At 42.2% G+C, this 18055-nt stretch overlaps 1 protein-coding gene across 1 annotated transcript in view; it reads left to right on the top strand.

Moving 5' to 3' along the window:
• The window catches only part of cspg5a (chondroitin sulfate proteoglycan 5a), a 46313-nt gene that overhangs the window by 16505 nt on the left and 11753 nt on the right, over positions 1-18055 (top strand). The window contains exon 3 of the mRNA XM_076081226.1: positions 13247-13435. Coding sequence (XP_075937341.1) covers positions 13247-13435 — 189 coding nt within the window. The remainder of the gene's footprint in view (positions 1-13246; positions 13436-18055) is intronic.

Genomic DNA, 18055 nt, shown 5'->3' with positions numbered 1-18055 from the left:
CAATACTCCTTATTACTTCAGAGCTCGCCCCATAATCATCCGATTTAGACATTGTCGTCCATATCAAAGTAAACCAGGTAAATAATTGTATGATTCAAGGATAGTTTATTGTCATTGTGCAACACAGGGAACAAAAAGCAGTTGTATTCCATTTGCAACACAAGAAATACATGACAAACAGAACAAAACAAAAACAGTTTTTGGAATTTGCATCAAAAGGAATCTGAACAGCAGCAACAAAAACAGATAATAGATAATATGGCTGACATCTTAACTTAAAAAATTTGACATCAGGAAAACATCGGCCATCAGCTTTGACTATGTCTGAGCACCAAGTATCACGGTGCTTGATACATCGTGTTGCTTGCATCAATCTAGCATCTTAGTCAGCGTGACTTTTCATTGGGCAGATTCACCAAAATGTAAAATTAAAGATAGATGGGCTAAAAAATGTATACCTGTAGCTCACAGCTAACCTACTAACTCCATGGCATGGCTACACTAACTGTTTGCATCACCCAAAGCATGATGGGAACTGTAGGACCAAAACTCCATGCGACCCTAAGACATATTAAACCAACATGGATGAAAAACTGACACAATTAATTGATAATTGGTTTTCGGGGGATGGTTTTTACGCTACTAATACAACTGACACTCTCATCTCTACATTCTCATATCAACAGTCTCACAGCAGTTTTTAAAATAGTCCTGAAATGCAGTACATTGATTTAATGTAAAATTAGCAAAGTCTACTATTCAAAGGGTTAATTAAGAAAAAGCCAAAGAAAAACTTTGCTATTCTTGTAAACTTAACAAAACATTTTAATACCAAAGCTTTGCAGCTGCGTTAGACTTCATCAGGGTCATTCATTTGCATGTATAATCAATGATAATTATATTCTGCAGCATCCACAACGGGTTCCGTTATGCAAAATAAAATGTTGTGTGATGTGATGTACGAGGCACCGTGAAACTGTAGATTTATAGAGTTGTTCTAGTGTTCTGCTCCGCTGCTCAGCAACATGTGGAAAAGCTCAAGTGCAGCACAGAAACCAGTGTGTTATTGCTCTTTTTTAACAAGAGAGTTTTATGAGGAAATGTTCTTCTGCCAGGCTGTATGCTGAGATTCGGTTGTGCTTCGTTCGATTTGGTTTTCCTTTTGTCATGCAAATTGTACACAAACGCACATTATAGTAAGAGCAAACGCATGAACGGAGCACAACACTCATTACTGTGTGAACTGACTTCCAGGCATCAAACTGCAGTAACGACATTCCTCAATACCCGATCCAATGGGGTCGCCGCGGTGCAGAATCTAGGTGGAGGTCAGGAGTCAAACGGATTAAGAGAATCATTTCGGAGTAGTTCCAGCTCAATTCGAGTCCTCTGGCGATGCAACTGAAAGTCAACAATCACAACGCATCTGCGGATCAAAACGTCCCGATCTGTGATGAGAACAGCTACACTTAAAAAAAAGACAACATCACAGCGGCACGCCGGGTTCAGGATTAGAGCTGCTGCAGATGGGGGAAGGGGGATGCCTCGTCCGATAGCTTTCATGATTTATAATTCTGTATTATCGCAGAACTGATGCGGTTTATGATGTTTATTTAAGAGAATGCGATGGGATCAATATTAAACCTGCATTTTAGAAGCTGCAGTGTGCAGTCACTCCCTGGACTCTTGTTCCTTCAAAAGTCAACACCGTTAAAACAGCCAGCTATTGGTCAATGGTGCCAAATCACAAAAGAAAAAGAAATGCGGATTTATTTCACCCTCGTGAGTGAATCCAGAGATAGTTGGGACGTCCTCAACTAAAGAAATTCTTAATTGTGTCCTTAGTGGTCGTTCACATGTCCCTTTTTTTTTTGCGCATTTCTTGCGAGAACGACGCCGTCGCTGTTCGTGAAAGTTCCCCAGAGCCGAAGTCCAAAATGACAGCTAAGTGGACTAATCTACTAAGAGAGGGAAGCCCTAATAGATGGATTGATAATGCAGCAGCATTTTGTCGTTATCAATGTGGGTTAAAGCTTTTACAAACTGCTGTAGGTGACGTGTCAATGATGCTGCTTGGAGTTTCTAACTCCCGTCATAATTGGATACATGTAGATGATGTAACATCACCTTGAGATACCTTCGTCAGCATTACAATGAGGTGGAGATGGTGGTAAACGCTGAAAACATCAGCTCTAAAGAAAAAAAAAGAAACCATTATTCAAGAGGCGTGAAGATCAATTTATTCACAAACATGGTTGAGAGAAAATGACAGCAGAAAAAAGCATGTTTTCAAGAGTAATTTTATCAAAAAACCCACCTGGATTACAGACTGATGAGATCTGACAATGTCAAATCTGAGGCGCATTTTTTTGTGCATGTTTCAATCACATAAACGCAGGTTTCACATTTTGAAACGGTAAAGATTTTTACATACATACCCCCATAATCATGAAACGGATGAACCCACCAATCAGTGAGGAGAGACTTCCAATTAGCGAACAGCTGCACAGATTAACATGCAAATATATGCGCGGTGGCGATCGGCCTCCTGACTGGAGATGATGGAGGAAATATCACCCCGCCAACAACTACACACACACCGACACACACACACGCATATCTCAGTCTAAACTAAAACAAAGAGTCTGAGCCGCTGAATTGTTCACATATCATTCATAGTCTGATTTATACTACATTTTATCACTAAAACATGGCAGAAAATAGCTTTTTTATGGTTGTTGACCGTATTTTCTGATTTATGAATTGACACGACGAGATATCCAAAATTCACTTTATTGAATCTAATATGTCATCAAAATGAAACAATGATTTAGACCCTGGCTTTATCCAAACTTCAGATTTCCGTTTCCGAAAATTCATGCAAACCAGCACTTATTTAATAAGATCATTTGCATATTCAAACTCTAACATTTTGGAAAACTTGTAATACAAAGAATAATTGTCTTAATGTCAGTAAATAGCTGGGGAAGTTGTAAGGTGATATCTGTTGGTTAAAATGTTTACCCTATCCACCTGTAGTGTGTCCCCTTGAAAAAGGGATCTTTCAATAATCATATGTTTTTATAAATATCTAGATTTACCAGTGACTGAGCAGGAAGCAGCAAAATAATCTTCCCTTTTCTGTTTCCAAACATCAGATTACAAGTGTTTTATTGACTTAGAGGGAAATGGAGCGATGCTCACACAGCAATGTTGGGAGAAAATAAAAACAATCTTGCTAAGCAGACAACATGATCCAGATATTTAGGGCAGATTTTGGGCCTCGGTCAGCAGATCGTAACAGTGATGAGGCTCCTGAGAGTGAATCATGAGGGCTGAAGAGAGAGAGAGAGAGAGAGAGAGAGAGAGAGAGAGAGAGAGAGAGAGAGAGAGAGAGAGAGAGAGAGACTGAGAGGCGTATTACTGCCGGGCAAAAACTGCAATATGGGTCAATGGGGCGCTGGCACAGATGAGCACCAATATGTTCCTGTGTGTGTGTGTGTTTAGGCATGATTGTGTGTCTGATTGCACATGTGACAGCTCCCGTGTGTGTGTTGTGTGAAACTGTGAGTTCACGCGTGCGTGTGCGCTGTATATCTGTGTGCGTGCAGCTGAACTGGAGCAGCTTCATACAGCAGGCCAATTCAATTACCGCGGGATGAATGTTGGGACCTTTTGGCCCTCTGCAGTAAAACACATGTCCCCTTTGGAGCGCTGTTTACTGACCTCAGACCAGCCTGTCCTTTCTCTTTTCTTGCAGGCAGAAATATGCACCTGCAGGGGCCGGGGGGGGGGGGGGGGGGGGGGGGGGGGGAGAGATCCATGTAACCCGGTTGCGTGTTAGCGATTCCCTGCCTCGACACCTAAATGCATCCGTTAGAGTTGAAAATGTTCAAGAAATGTGTGTTTGTGCTGAAGTGAAAGGACTCAGCGAGTAGAGAGTCTGTATTTGTTGCTGGTTCAGCCTCAGTGAAGGTCGAGTTAACGCTTTATAATAAGCATCATTAATAAACTCATAAGTCAACTACAATGAAATAATAATTAATAATGTTTACTGTTGATTTAACAGGTTATTCTTGCACACATTATAACGTTTTATATACTAGACTAAGTATTTGTTAATGATTAGTAAATCTTTAAGAAATCGTTTGTAAAACATCTATAGATGGACCAGATGTGTGTGACACTTTGTTAGTGGTCAATATTTGGTTTGTAAATTGTCGATAAACATCTGGATGGCTTTTATAAAGTTGCACCTGATGATTATAATACTTTGTTAAATGTTTAATAGATACTTTGTAAAGCATCTAAAACAATGTACAGATAGATAGTCAATACTTTGTCAATGGTTAATGATTAATAAATACTTAATAAAGTATATAAAATGTTATAAAGTGTGCAACAATAAACTGTTGATGCACTTGCATGCATTGAGTCTTTTCAAAACAAACTTCCGTCTTCACAGGAAACCGCTTGCTCAGGTTTAGGCAACAAAACGACTTATTTAGGTTTAGTTTAGATTGTGGCAGAGAAGTTACGAGAGAAATAAATCAACGTTGTGACTTCCGGTTACACGAACGATGCATCTCCTGGACGAAAGTCTGGTATTTTATCCACCCTCACGCAGAGTTTGTTGCTATTTGTACTTCGTTGTTCGTTCTAGTTGATTTTGTGGGATATATACAAATTACCGTGCATTACTTTTAGCTAATGAGACTGAATCAGAATGTAATCATCATCTCTTATCAGCCATGATGCAATATATAGTTTATTAACCAATTATTTCATATTACACAGAGTAATGATAAGACAACATCAATTAAAGCATTACTAATAATAAGTAAACATGATTAATTATCATTTCAATACTAATAAGATCAACGTTTATTATTGTTGTTTATTATAAAGTCTCACCGATGTCTATCATTTTGACTTCCAGAGACAAAAAACACCTTTATGACTGCTTTTATTTTGTGGTATTTTATTTTGTACTTCAGTCAGTCCTTGCGATCACACTGATGCATTTTTTTGAAGCTATCCGCGGCATCTCCGGGTCTGGCTCCCCTGTCCCTCTGACTAATGGGGTCTGACAGCGTTGACGTCGGAAATCGCTTCCTCCTCTGGAGCTGCAGGACCGAGGACCATATTCTGAGAAAAACAGAGGGAGGGAGGGGGGGGGGGGGGGAACAAGGGTGTTTGAAAGGAGAGGACCAAAGACGAGGGTGTTTGTGGCAGAATAAGTCCGATGTTGAGAGATAAAGAAAGAGGAGGGAAGTAAAAAGAGAGCAAGAAGCTTTCAACAGGAAATAAAAGAGAAACAGCAGAGAGTTAGAGGTGGGGGAGAAACTGAGTGAGAGAATGAGTCAGAACCTTAAGACGCTTGCCAGTATGGAAACGGCCCGGGAGAGCCAGGTCCAGTTTACTGGTGTGTGTGTGTGTGTGTGTGTGTGTGTGTGTGTGTGTGTGTGTGTGTGTGTGTGTGTGTGTGTGTGTGTGTGTGTGTGTGTGTGTGTGTGTGTGTGTGTGTGTCCGTCCGTCCTGCAGCTTGATGTAATTAAGGGAAGCTTTGAGCACCAACTGCAGTTTGTATCCATTTTAGATTTGATCATGGAAACACACTCATGACACATACTTACATATATATACATACACACACACACACACACACACTGCATTATGTGTGTATTAGGGATCACTTCCAATTCAAAGAGCGTGAGGTCATGGAATCGGGCCCGAGGTCAAACACACAGATTTACGACTATAGAGGAGGTTCGAGACAAAAGAGACACACACACACACACACACACACACACACACACACACACACAGCCTGTTTTTGCCAAAGGTAGTCCTGTCTGACATATTCAATTGTTGACACGCACATACACTCGCACACATTGGTTTTTGGCAGTGGTCATCTTGCTCAAGAGTAACTCTGGTTCACTGCACACACACACACACACACACACACACACACACTTATGCACACACACGTAAACAAAGAGAGATTTGTCACTTTTTTTATTGATCTTTATGTGGGCGGGGCTAATCTTTATTGAACCAGCTCAGAGAGTATCAGCTCTCTCTGTCTCACTCTTTGTCTGAGTCACTCTAAATGTGTTAACGCTCTTATTTTGTAGAGTTCTGGTCTATTGTCCTGAGCTTAAAGTAGCAGCCTTTACTAGACAACAATTGACAATTACATCATAATTACCTGCCATTTGGATTTGTACATGTATTCATCACAGTACTGTTTATATGGATGTTATTGTAGATCTTTAGGAGAAGAACCGCAACACAAACCAGAGCCTTTCCTTCACAGAGCTCATGATTTCTATATTGGTCTTGCCAAGAAATGCGGTTGATCGTTACCAGACACAAACGTTGAAGTCTATGTGATTCCATTAGAATCAATAGATTTCAGGCGTAAAGTTTACTGTGAACATTCTGCTGTGATTGACCCCGAAAATATTAGATTTGTCCACCAAACTTCAATCTCATCACCAGATCTGTTTAGACGTTTATTTTTCATAATGTAGTGCATCATCCCTGCGTGCGTCAGTCTTCCTGAGGGCAACGTGAGCATCTTTTTCAGCTTGTATCCTGTATTCCTGGCTGACGGTTGGGGTGACCGTGAAGGTCGGGGCCACTTCTGCATCAGTGGTAATTGGAGTTTGCAGTTTATGGTTTTCGTGAGTGCTCTCCGGGGACGCAGGGGTTTATTTTAATAGGCGCTTGGTCACAGTTGTACCCAGAGATCCACGCTGGGTGCAGTCATTTGCAGTGTTGAAACCAGCCTCTCTTTGTCTGTGATAGCACGAAGGTTAGCACTTAGCACAGTCTGACAGCAGAGACCGAGAGCTCTGCAGAAGATTAAATGTGACAAGCAAACAGAAATGTACTGAATTAGGTGGTAATATTTAGCTCACCAGAGATATGAGAATAATTACTTTGTGATGGTGTAATGGAGGCTTTTATTGGACCGTATACACCACAGTGTCACGCTCATACAAGACAGCTCTTATTGAAATAGAGGATCATTTGTTTAGAAATGTTTGGTGCAGTTCTCTTCTTGTCCGCATGACAAAATACACAGTGCACTAGTAAAATATAATAAGAAAATACAATTTAAATACCTTTAATTTGCTGACTACACTTATAATAAAAGCCTTTTTTAGTAATATGTTTTGATTGCAAAGTCACTCACAAAAGTTTAGTTCAAGTTCAAGAGTAAAGTTTATGTTCTCATTACCATAAAATAGGATGTTAGAAGCCTAACACCAATGTTGGTCTGAAACCAATCTAATGCTCTGCATGAACTTCTTGGTAAGACATTTTCTTTCGCTTAGACCCTTTAAAGTAAAGCAAAGCCTCCTCACTACTCTAAGGTATTTGGCTGCATATGTTTATGAGTTGTTCAACCAAAGTGTTCCCTTCTTATATTGTTTAATTTTCATAGTTTCAGAAGCCCAATGAACTAAAACGATTGAGGGAAAAGTAAATGTTTCGTCCACTTTCTTAAGGTATTAAACTTCTTCCAGTTTTTAATCCTGGCGTCAGCCTGACCAGTGGTTGTCCTTCCCCTCCCAAAGCCCTCAGCGTAACCAGAACGTTTGCTTTTATTTATCAGAGGAACTCCATGAGGTTTTGTTTCAGCGCCAGGATCAGTAGCAGATGTTTTATCGTCCAAACTCGTGACAGAAACGTAGTTCTCAGAGGCCGCCAGTTGTTCCTTCTCCTGTCCTCTGCTGACCTTTTATCTCTCTCTGCGTGCTACACATTTGACTCACTGTTTCCTTCCACTCTCTGCAGTTATTGCATGAGAAAATATGCACTGCTTCAAGGAAGAAATGTTTCATGCAAATACGGGATTTATGCAAAAGATATTCAGTAAACACCCCGCCGTGCCCTCTCCTGTCAGTCCACAGGCAGCTCTTCTAGGTTTGCTCGTTCTCCCGCTAACCTTCCAAAGACCTCGTTGAAATGCATTTATCTCCTCTGCTGGGTCTTTGTCCACACGGTACTTTTGTCAAAAGAAATATATCTAAAACCTGATGAAAATGTGTTCCATACTGTTTTCATCCTGCATCTGTTATTATCATAGCACCAAATGAAGTTTGATATGTTTTCAGTTGAGACAGTAACTGTTTAGATCTTGAACATGTGATCAGTTTACCAAAATAAAGCCGGTCATCCTTGCAGCTGACAGTATTGTCTTGGCAATAGATAAGATACATAAATTACCAATTAACATAACGTTGATGTATTCACTTTTTAAGTGTATATGGCGAACTTGTTAGTAAGCAGTTGCTTATTTACACAACAGCTGTTAAAGTCACTCTCCTTTTAGCTCTGTGTTTGGTCTCCACCACCTCCTGGGGGAAATATCTGCCTCTTTAGCTTTAGCGCATTTTCCTACAAAAGTCCAGCAACATCTAGCATCATTTTGTGCTCGTTACATACATACGGTCTTTCTGCAGGTATGGCTACGAACGCTGTTTGAGATCAGCCTGCCACCAGTTAACTGTCTGTCTGCTGTTTGGTGCTGAGCTGATAGTGTACATGAGATTTAAAGCTTTTTTTTGCTGAAAATCTGCTGTCTGCTGCGTACTAAGGCTGTGGTGACAAAACCTCTGAGTGTATTAGATTGAGAAAATGTTATGTAATCTCACTTTAACCCACGTTATTGACTCCTTGGGTGGAAGCAGATATCAGTATTTTCAGTTTCCAAACACACACATATCACTGCCTGTTCTCTGGTGGCCTATCGCCCTAAACCGACTTACCGGTGTGTCTTAAATTGGCCTTTTCACCAACCCCCTCATCTCCATTACTCTTCATCAAAACCAGCAGGGGGTCTCATTAGAGGGCCACAACCCCACCTGCACCATTGTCACCCTCTGTAAGTAAAATTAAAGATTCCCTCTTCCTCTCTCTGTCTGTCTGCCTCCCCCTTTCTTACCCCAGCGGGCCAGCCTAATCAGGTAAATATTAGAGGATTTATTAGCTCTTTGTCGTGTGGCTCGGGCCGCCCTGATGCTAATTCTGGTGTATCCCTGCCGGGCTGCGACAATGCTATAAGTGCGGCTGCGGTGAGCCGCGGCGATGGAGATAATGATGGGTTGGGGAGGAGAAAGAATCCTCTGCGGTGGGACACAATGTGAAGGCCGGCTGGGCATGTGGGAGGTTTTATAGAGGGAAGAGAGTGGGAAGGAGGGAGGCTGGGCGACACTCTCAGCCAGAGAGGGATCTGTGATTTAAACGTTGAAGAAGAGGTTTGACAGTAGAAGTTATTTCGTCCCCAAAGAGGAGCTTTTTCCAATTTGATTTGTGCAGCTGCTCTGGATGTGAGACTTTTCCAGAGAAGGAAATCCAATTCTAAAGATTGTCTTCGAAAATTCAGCCAAGAGCTGTTTCCTCTCGTGTCAGCTTCTCTAACTTTGTTCCAAATCTTAACAGATAAGGCCGGTGTTATTCTGGGTTTTTCTTAGTCTCCGACAAAAAGACCAGAACCAAAAATGCGTCGGCACTGTTTTTACCAAACGTAACTCTTGACTATTTTTAGCTGCAGATTAATAAACATTTGGTGTCCTAACAGCAAAGCTATCTGCAGGAACTTTGACTTTTCAGTTTACAAATCTGCTCGTAAAGTGTATAACGGGAAGAATGTTGAAAACAAACACATCGATTGAAAGAAATCTTTTTTGTGAGCAATAATCTGGAGGAAAAACAACACCAAGTGGCAGCTAAATGTGCTCTAGTGAGTATTTACTGCAGCAGGATGGTGTATGTTGGATCGACTCAATATAAACTGTGTGTGTGTGGTCACAGTAATGAAGGAACATGTCACCCAGTGCAACGGTGTGGCTCACCGAATAGCTTGTAGCTCTGCTAGAGGCAAAGCTCCATTGATGTTGGTCGGTGCACCTCTTTGGTCCAGACTGAAATATCTCAACCACTATTGGATGGATTGTGATGAAATATTGTACCGACGTTCATGGTGCACAGAGGATGAATCCTTTAGTCTTTGGTGATCCCTTGACTTGAGATCTAGCGCCACCAACAGGTCATCATGACCACATCCCTGTCAGCCTCAGATAAACTTTATTCATCAAATCACAGCATGCTAACAAGCTAAATTTACATGGTTAAGATAGTAAACATCACATCAGCATATTAGCAATATCATTTTGAGCATGTATTTCGCTAGTATTTCGCTCAGTGTAGAGACTGTAGAGCGCAATCAGGTCCCGCCCACACTGGAGGAAAAACAATTCCTCATTGTCCATTGACTTTGTACTGCGTGAAGGTGTCTCATTGTCATTTTGTCAGCTAGAAAACAACTGAAAAATACAAATAAGTACCAAAAAACGGAGTCTTTAAAGAAAACAAAAGTGAGGCATCAGCATGAAAAATGGGAAAACTGTGGGATTTTTAGTCATCAACTGCTGGTAGACACAGCATAATAATCCTTTGAAATGCTAAAATCTGCAGTTTTATCAACTACATTTTGTTTGCATTTTAGCTCTTGGTTGCCTATTGTGGCGGCAATTGTTCCCCCTCTCTGTCGGCCGTGGTTTTCACAGTATGTCTCCGCACAAAGCCACTCGCATGGCTGCATAGTTTCTGGACGAGTGGAGCTCTATGGCTTCGAGAGGAATAAAATATATCAGGCTTCGGATGCCCAGGCAACGCTTGTTAGTACAGTTCAGTTAATTTTAGTTTTCTTCTCATTTATTTCCAACTAAAGCCAAACCAGAACATTCTCCTCTGACTGCTGTTTTCCTACAGAGAAAATCAGTTGCACTAACTGAAAGCAGAGACATGATTCAGCTGGAGGCGCTCGGCAAAAAAAGTGCAGGAGGGAGGAAAGATGGGGAGGTAAAAGAGCCAGTGAACAAGAAAAGAGATTTTCAAGACGACAAGGAGCGAGAGAGAGAAGAAGGATGAGGGAGGGCGGGAGGGAGGGAGGAAAGGGAGGCAGAGGGAGAGAAACGGAGGGGAAGAAAGAAAAGAAATGGCAGCTATAGCCGCGAAAAAAGCCAGACTGTGTCCCCGTGGACGGCTGAGCGAGGACGTGTGATGGAATGACATGTCGGCGCCGCATCTGCTCTGGGTTTTTTTTTTTGCCGCTCAGCTGGGTTGCCATGACGACCAGCACATCCTCGCTCGCTCGGCCTTTTTTATTTATTTTATTCATGCATCCCTTTTACTTCTCTCTCCCGCTCTCTATTTGCATCCCTCCCCCCCCCCCCCCCCCTCCCTCCATCTATGCCTTACATAAACCTCTTCTTCTTCTTTGTGCGGGCGCAGAGTTGCTCCGAGGTTGAGTGCATTGAAGTCTCCTTGAAAATGTGATATCGGGCATCGACCCTTTCTCTCTTTCTCTCCCTCTCTCTCTCTCTCTCTCTCTCTCTCTCTCTCTCTCTCTCTCTCTTTTTCTCACATATGCCCACTCTCAAAATGTCTCCCAGCTCGTTGCCAGCGATTTCCCTTCAGCTGGCAGAATGAAAAAGCGTCAAGGATTCAGGAAGGAGATAGGAAGCGGGTCGGTGAAAAGGAGGCTGTTTAGCATGTAGGGAGCGTAGCCGGAGCGGCCCGACACCTCCGTTCACTTTACGCTCCCTCGTCGTGTGTATGTGTGTGTGTGTGTGTGTGTGTGTGTTGGTGCGATGTCCGTGTGGGACAAAGAGAGGGGAGGAGGACAGTTAATTGCTTTGTCATTCGTTAATTAAAGCTGTTCTCTTCAGAGCGGCTGTGGTCATTTTGGTTTCATGACCCCTGGGTGCTCTGATGTATATGAAAAATACATGAATAAGAAAACGAACAGCGTTTCCTTCATGCTTGAAAACCTCCCTCTTGCAGTTCTGGATATTTTTACTCTGTTGGTGTTCATCCACTTTAACAGCCCCGTGGTCAAAAGCAACCAAAAGGGGAAAATAGCACAAGACTTTCTTTACCAAACAACACACACAAAAATCCTCTATGACAAAATGAAAGTATATAATATTGACATGTGGTAAAGATCCTATAATAAGTATAAATATATAGCAGAACAATCTTTTAAAACATTGAAGAATGAGAAATTACATAAATGTAATTATACAGCTTCTGTCGCCAAAGAGTTGACTGGAAATAAAATGATTTAGATTAAACCCTATTGGAAAATTATGGAACGTTTTTCCCTAATAACTCTAATTGAGTTTGTTTTTTTAACTTGAACCTTTGTTTATATATGTGTGTGTTAAGAAAAAAAATGTAACACCGGATCTCAGCAAAGACGAAGATTTTCCGGGGGTGTTAAATTACTCAACATGAATCTAGTATTTCTAATGGAGACACGATCTTCCACTCATGTGACAGTGAAACAGCTTTAAGGTCTCGTTAAGCGCTGAAATAGATTTGCCGTTTTGCACGCCAAACGGTCTGTAGGCAAAGCCATCTGCCTTTCTGTCCCCGGGCGGACACCGTACTCTGCCAAACGGCTTCGAAAGGGGGAGCCTGGGACTCAGATGGCGACCTGTGTGTGTGTGTGTGTGTGTGTGTGTGCGTGTGTGTGTGTGTGTGTGTGTGTGTGTGTGTGTGCGTGCGTGTCCACATATGTGCCCGTAATTTACATCCACACATGGGACGCCCATATGCATTGTGTAAGATCTTATGAGTGCAAATGTCTTTTATGATGATGTTTGACAGAGTGTGTGACAGCGAGTGTGTGTATTGCTGAAAAAGGGCCCCCGGGCTCTTTTTCATTTTAACTTTCTCAGACAGACACACAAAATGATACTGTCCCCTTTGAATAAAGCAGCCTGCAAAAACCTGAAAGCGACTCTTCCATCCTGCTAACACGCCTGCGGTCGATTACTTCACAATAGCACTTATGTAACATGTTGTGCAGTTTTTAGAGCTATTTTTGCCGACTGCACACCAAAGCAACTTCGATATAATCAGGAGCAGAGAGGAAATCCTGAATGTTCACAAACATGCGGAGGGGTGCTCGAAGCCAACATGCCTGTTAAATGATACTTAAAAGACAAATATATGGATGTTGCCAAGCAACGAACGTGGAAACTGACACACAATTCACTGAGTCCGAGCATTTTGTGGGATCACTAAGATGTGGTTTTATCCAACTAACCATTTCCTCTTTTGTTCTTTTTTATTTCCCACCTCTCAAAACGTTCCCTCTGTCATCTACCATTTTCCCATCTTCTCCTCTTCTTCTTCTCTCTTTCCGTCTCTCTGTCAGATGTAACGTCCAGGATTACATCTGGCACAAGGGTGCGCGCTGCGAGTCGGTGGTGACCGAGTTCCAGGTGATGTGTCTGGCCGTGGGCGCCTCGGCTCTGGTGGTCCTGCTGCTCTTCATGATCGTTGTCTGCTTCGCCAAGAAGCTCCACGTGCTCAAGACGGAGAACAAGAAGCTGCGCAAGCGCAGGTGAGTCTGAGCTGAGGGATAAAAAACTGGAAGTTCTTCATCTTCCCTTATTTAATTGGAGGAGTGTCTCATTTAAAGGAAGCTTTATTCACTCCCATTCACACAGAAAAAGAAAATATGTGGGTATTTCGTTATATTTTGGGGGATAAACTTTAGGCTCATACTCCCTAGATTTATATTTAGTAATCCTAACCAGATCGTAGAGAAAAAGAAAGATGTAATATCTTTCTTCCCCATAAAGTAGCACGTTTTAATGAAGAAATACACAAACACAAGTGAAACTCCATCTGTCAAGATCTCCTCTTAGTGTGCACGACGTGTCCCGCAGGCTCAGTGGATTCATTTGTCTCAGTTTAAAAGATCAATCAAACAAAAATAAAAAAAGTAAAATCTTTAGTGCCTTGCTCAAGGGCATTCTGGCGCAGCAGATTTATTATCCTTCGCCCAGCAGACGCTTGAGTCTCGGCTGCGGTACGTTACTCCCTCAATGTTAAAGATCGAAGGAGAAAGTTTTGTTTCTGAGGCCGGTGCCGCTGCCTCTGGGCCAAACGGCTGCCCTGAGTTGTGTTGAGAGTTCAAGTTTAGAGAATGACAGAGACAGACCGGTTGATAAAGATACAAAGATACAAAGATACAGAGGCACAGGGGCCAGAATATATAATAAGGGAAAAAATAAGGCTAAAGCAGACAAACCAACAGGTTTAAACACTCACAGAAATTCAGTCAATATGTCTATAAATAAGTCTCAGAGACGGGAAATAGTCCCACTATCATTACGTCACATGCTTAATAAACTGTGATTTTTCCCAATACTGAATTGTATTGTGAAATCAAATATCACACAGGAAATTTGAGTCTGCAAGGCCAACTATAGCTATAGCTATGAATATACTGTAATTCTACAACTGCATACTGCTATAATAATCTGATGGGTATTTTACTGTAAAATCACAGTTCGGTGCGGCACTACTACAGCAACATGCTGCTATATCACAGTCATTTGATGTGATACCTGACTGTGACATTTTACAATGACAGATCTGCATGAGGCAGTGGGCCTAATGGGCAGATAACAAATCAATGTTTGTTACTGTGAAAGACCTCTTGGACCAACATGGCTTCTTCCTCCTCTTCTTCCTCCTCTTGTTATTCTTTGGAAGGGTTGAGATTTGAAGAGAAAAACAATGCTGTGGATGGCTGCCAGACTCTTGTTGTGGAGAGTCCATCTTTTCTCGCTCTGACACACTGAAGATTTAAATTTCTCTCTAAAGTTAAGATACCAACTGCCAGAATTAGAAGTATAGAGCCTGAGGGATACATCAGCAATTCTGCAGAGGGGAAAGTATTCAGTAGTTTACAAGCAAAAAGCAATCAACCTAATTTAAATATTTTTCTTTAATTGGGAGTCACTGATCTACAGCATCTCAGTTTGGTTTGTTCTCTATTTATTAGAGAGCAGTTGTCTTCCAAATATTCCCAAGAGCAGCTTTGAATTCTGTGTTTATATGTGTGAAGACTAGGTAAAAGGTAAAAGGTATGCTACAACGTGGAACGCTGTTATGAATGACACTGGTGGTCGTTCAATGAACTGCAGTCAGCAATAGTGCGCTTACTTTCCTTTATTTTATTTGGACTGTTGGCTCCATGATACTAACTAGCTTACCGTTCGCAAATTACTTAATCATGTTGCGTTACGAAGCAACGTGCTGTAGCTAAGTGGCTACGCTACAGCTAGCTGGCTAACCTTAGCTTAGGTTAAAGTTAGGAGCTGAAGAGAGGCATAAAAACTTGGGGGCCACACATTGCCGTCCCGAGTCCTAATAGAAATCAGTCCACAGTCTGTTATAGGCAACTGAGAAAGTCTCACTTTTTAAGTCACGTTGCAATCTGTTAACACATTGGCAATCCAAAAATTAATGGATATAAATTGTCACCTTTAGAGTCCAGTTGAATGGATGTATGTCATGATTTAATTGGTACTAGCTTCTGTAAGCACATTTCATATTTTGTTTTACAGAAAGAAAAGATACAAATGTTTTGCACACAATATAAACGAGGATGTGATCTATGTGTTAAAAAAGCCTTTTTTTCATTTTGTCTCGACAACACTTTTTCTAAAATGTCAGGAGCTCACAGCTGAGTATTATTTCATAAACAGAGGACGCCTGAGACTTGGAGAGACATTAAACAAGAAAGGCAGGATGATTGAACACCGGCATGGGTCCTCCACAGGAGCAGAGAAACACGAGTCCTCGGTGCCCTGAACAAAGCAATTATTTTCCACATCAACAACTTCTTTCCACAGTTACACTTTCAGACAAGACATATGATAGAGATGGAACCTGTTACCTATCAGCTCAGACATATTTGTGTGCACCAGTTTTGTAGCCATCACATAAACCAAAGGCTAAAGAAAACGACAAAGAAGAGAGATAGAAACAGTCTGAGGGAGGAAGAGGGGAGAGGATTGATCTGCTGCAAATAGGAGGCGAACAAGTGAGGAAGACAATGGAGAAATGCAGGAGGAGACGAGGAAGGAGGGAGGGGGCGGCGGCGTGGAGAGCTGATGGCAAGCAGCCGGCAGAAAACCAGATGACAGAACAGATGAGAGGAGAGGAAGAAAAGCTGGTGTACACTCTCAGGAAAAAGAGGCTCCGTGTGAAGGACCAGGAAATGGTTGTAGAGATGTTTTAGATGCATTAAAGGTAATTATTGTTTAGGACACACAGGACCTTTAAAGGGCTCTAAATCCCTTCTAGCCAATGTTTCTCATACCACAAACCAACATGGTTCAGATGAATCCTCAAACAAAGTAGGAAATCATATATTTTCTCTCTACCTGCACTTTAGAGTCTTAATATTAGGAGTTCGGTGACCAGCGGTTCTCTGCGTGGGAGTTCAGGATGACCCAAGAGAAGGAGTCTCCACCTCATCTCAAGTCATTGTTTTGGTGTTTTTGAGGCACGTAAATCTGCAGAAAGATTGTCTAATATGTTTAAAGGTACACGGAGGTGGCACACACATCATTTAATGAGTTCAAGGAGATACATGTAGCTTCACATGTTATTAGTCTTCCTTTGCTCTCTGCCACCTTCTTCTACTTTTGATCTGATCGATATCCAATTGGAACTTAATCTTTTCGCATTATTACAGTTTCGAATACAAATAATCACATCTAACTTTTAGGGCTCAAAAATACACCTACAGTAAATGATGATAGAAGGTGGAGATATTGTGCAGTGGAAAATGTGGAGGTGGAAAACTCCAGAACGCAATTTTCTTTATGTTTTTCTTAATAAAATGTTAAAATAATATTCATCCCTCAGGCCTCATTTTAAGATTAAAGAACCTCATGAATGACGACTGGCAAGGCATTGCTTTGCCGGTGCCCGTGTTTTAGTGCTGGTCTCCCTAGCAACAGCGCTGTCGCGGATGAGCAGCAGCCCCGGCGATCGAGCGTCCTCGGATGCAAAATGTCAACGGAAGGACTGAATTCTCCAGACCAGATCCCACCCACCACGGGGACTACTTTTACCTCCACGGGGAAGGTTATCATGCTAGTCACGGTGGAGGAGATTACGGATAGGGATGAGGATGAGGGGGATGGCGAGGAGGAAGAGCGGTGCAGTCAGTAGCAGCCTAGCGAGCAGATATTTGAGGAGAAAAGGGTGATGTCATTGGTTCTCTGGATCCAGCTGAAAGTAGGGCAGTCTGAACAGGAGGGGGGGGGGGGGGGGGGGAGGGAGGGAGAAACAGGGGGAGGTGGAGTTGACCTACATACAGCTGTGCGACCTGAGGTGTGTGTGTGTGTGTGTGTGTGTGTGTGTGTGTGTGTGTGTGTGTGTGTGTGTGTGTGTGTGTGTGTGTGTGTGTGTGTGTGTGTGTGGCGGCAGGGTGCAGCATGAAAGAGAAAACACAGCCTCATCAAGTGGTCGGCTAAAAGAAATCGAAGAGGAGAAAGGAGGAGGAGGGTGACAGATGAGAGGGGTAAAAAAAAGGAGGGCAGGATGAAACAGGGGAGGAGGGGGGAGGGAGGGAGAAACTGTTGCAGGAGAGGAGAGAGGGGAAGAGAAAGTGAAAGAAAAAAAGAGAGAAAGAGGAATAAGAGGGTCGTTATAGAGGAACAAATTCTCAGCATGACACATTCAGAGGAGTGTGTGTGTATGTGTGTGTGTGTGTGTGTGTGTGTGTGTGTGTGTGTGTCTGCTGACGGCTGATGAATACATGAGACTCCCACACTCCCCCATCTGCTGCGTTTAATGGCAGTCGCAGTGTTTCTCTGCCGCAGTCGAGATCAGACCCAACATCCTGGTCAAAGAGAGAGAGAGAGAGAGAAGAAAAGAAATGGTGTCTTTGTTATGAGACGATTCAGAATCTGTTTCATCGCCGGCTCCATCTGTCTGTTAATGTAAAGACATGAATCTGTTTTAGGTAAATGTTCGGTATGTCGTTTGTCCGTTTCACACAAAGTGTTTATTTTAATCTAACGCCCCTACTGACGTTTTCTGTTGTGACATCGCTGTAGTTGAGGTTCGGTTCCAGGTTTAGACACATAAATAACGTGGTTATGTTTTTCAGGTTACAATAAGTACTCAGTTAAGATTGTAAAAAACATTGTGG

This window comes from Anarhichas minor, unplaced genomic scaffold (assembly GCF_050575085.1).
Source record: "Anarhichas minor isolate MPS153535 unplaced genomic scaffold, ASM5057508v1 ptg000079l, whole genome shotgun sequence".
NCBI classification, from domain to species: domain Eukaryota; kingdom Metazoa; phylum Chordata; class Actinopteri; order Perciformes; family Anarhichadidae; genus Anarhichas; species Anarhichas minor.
Note: the sequence above shows the minus strand (reverse complement) of the source record. Positions and strands in the feature narration are given on the sequence as shown.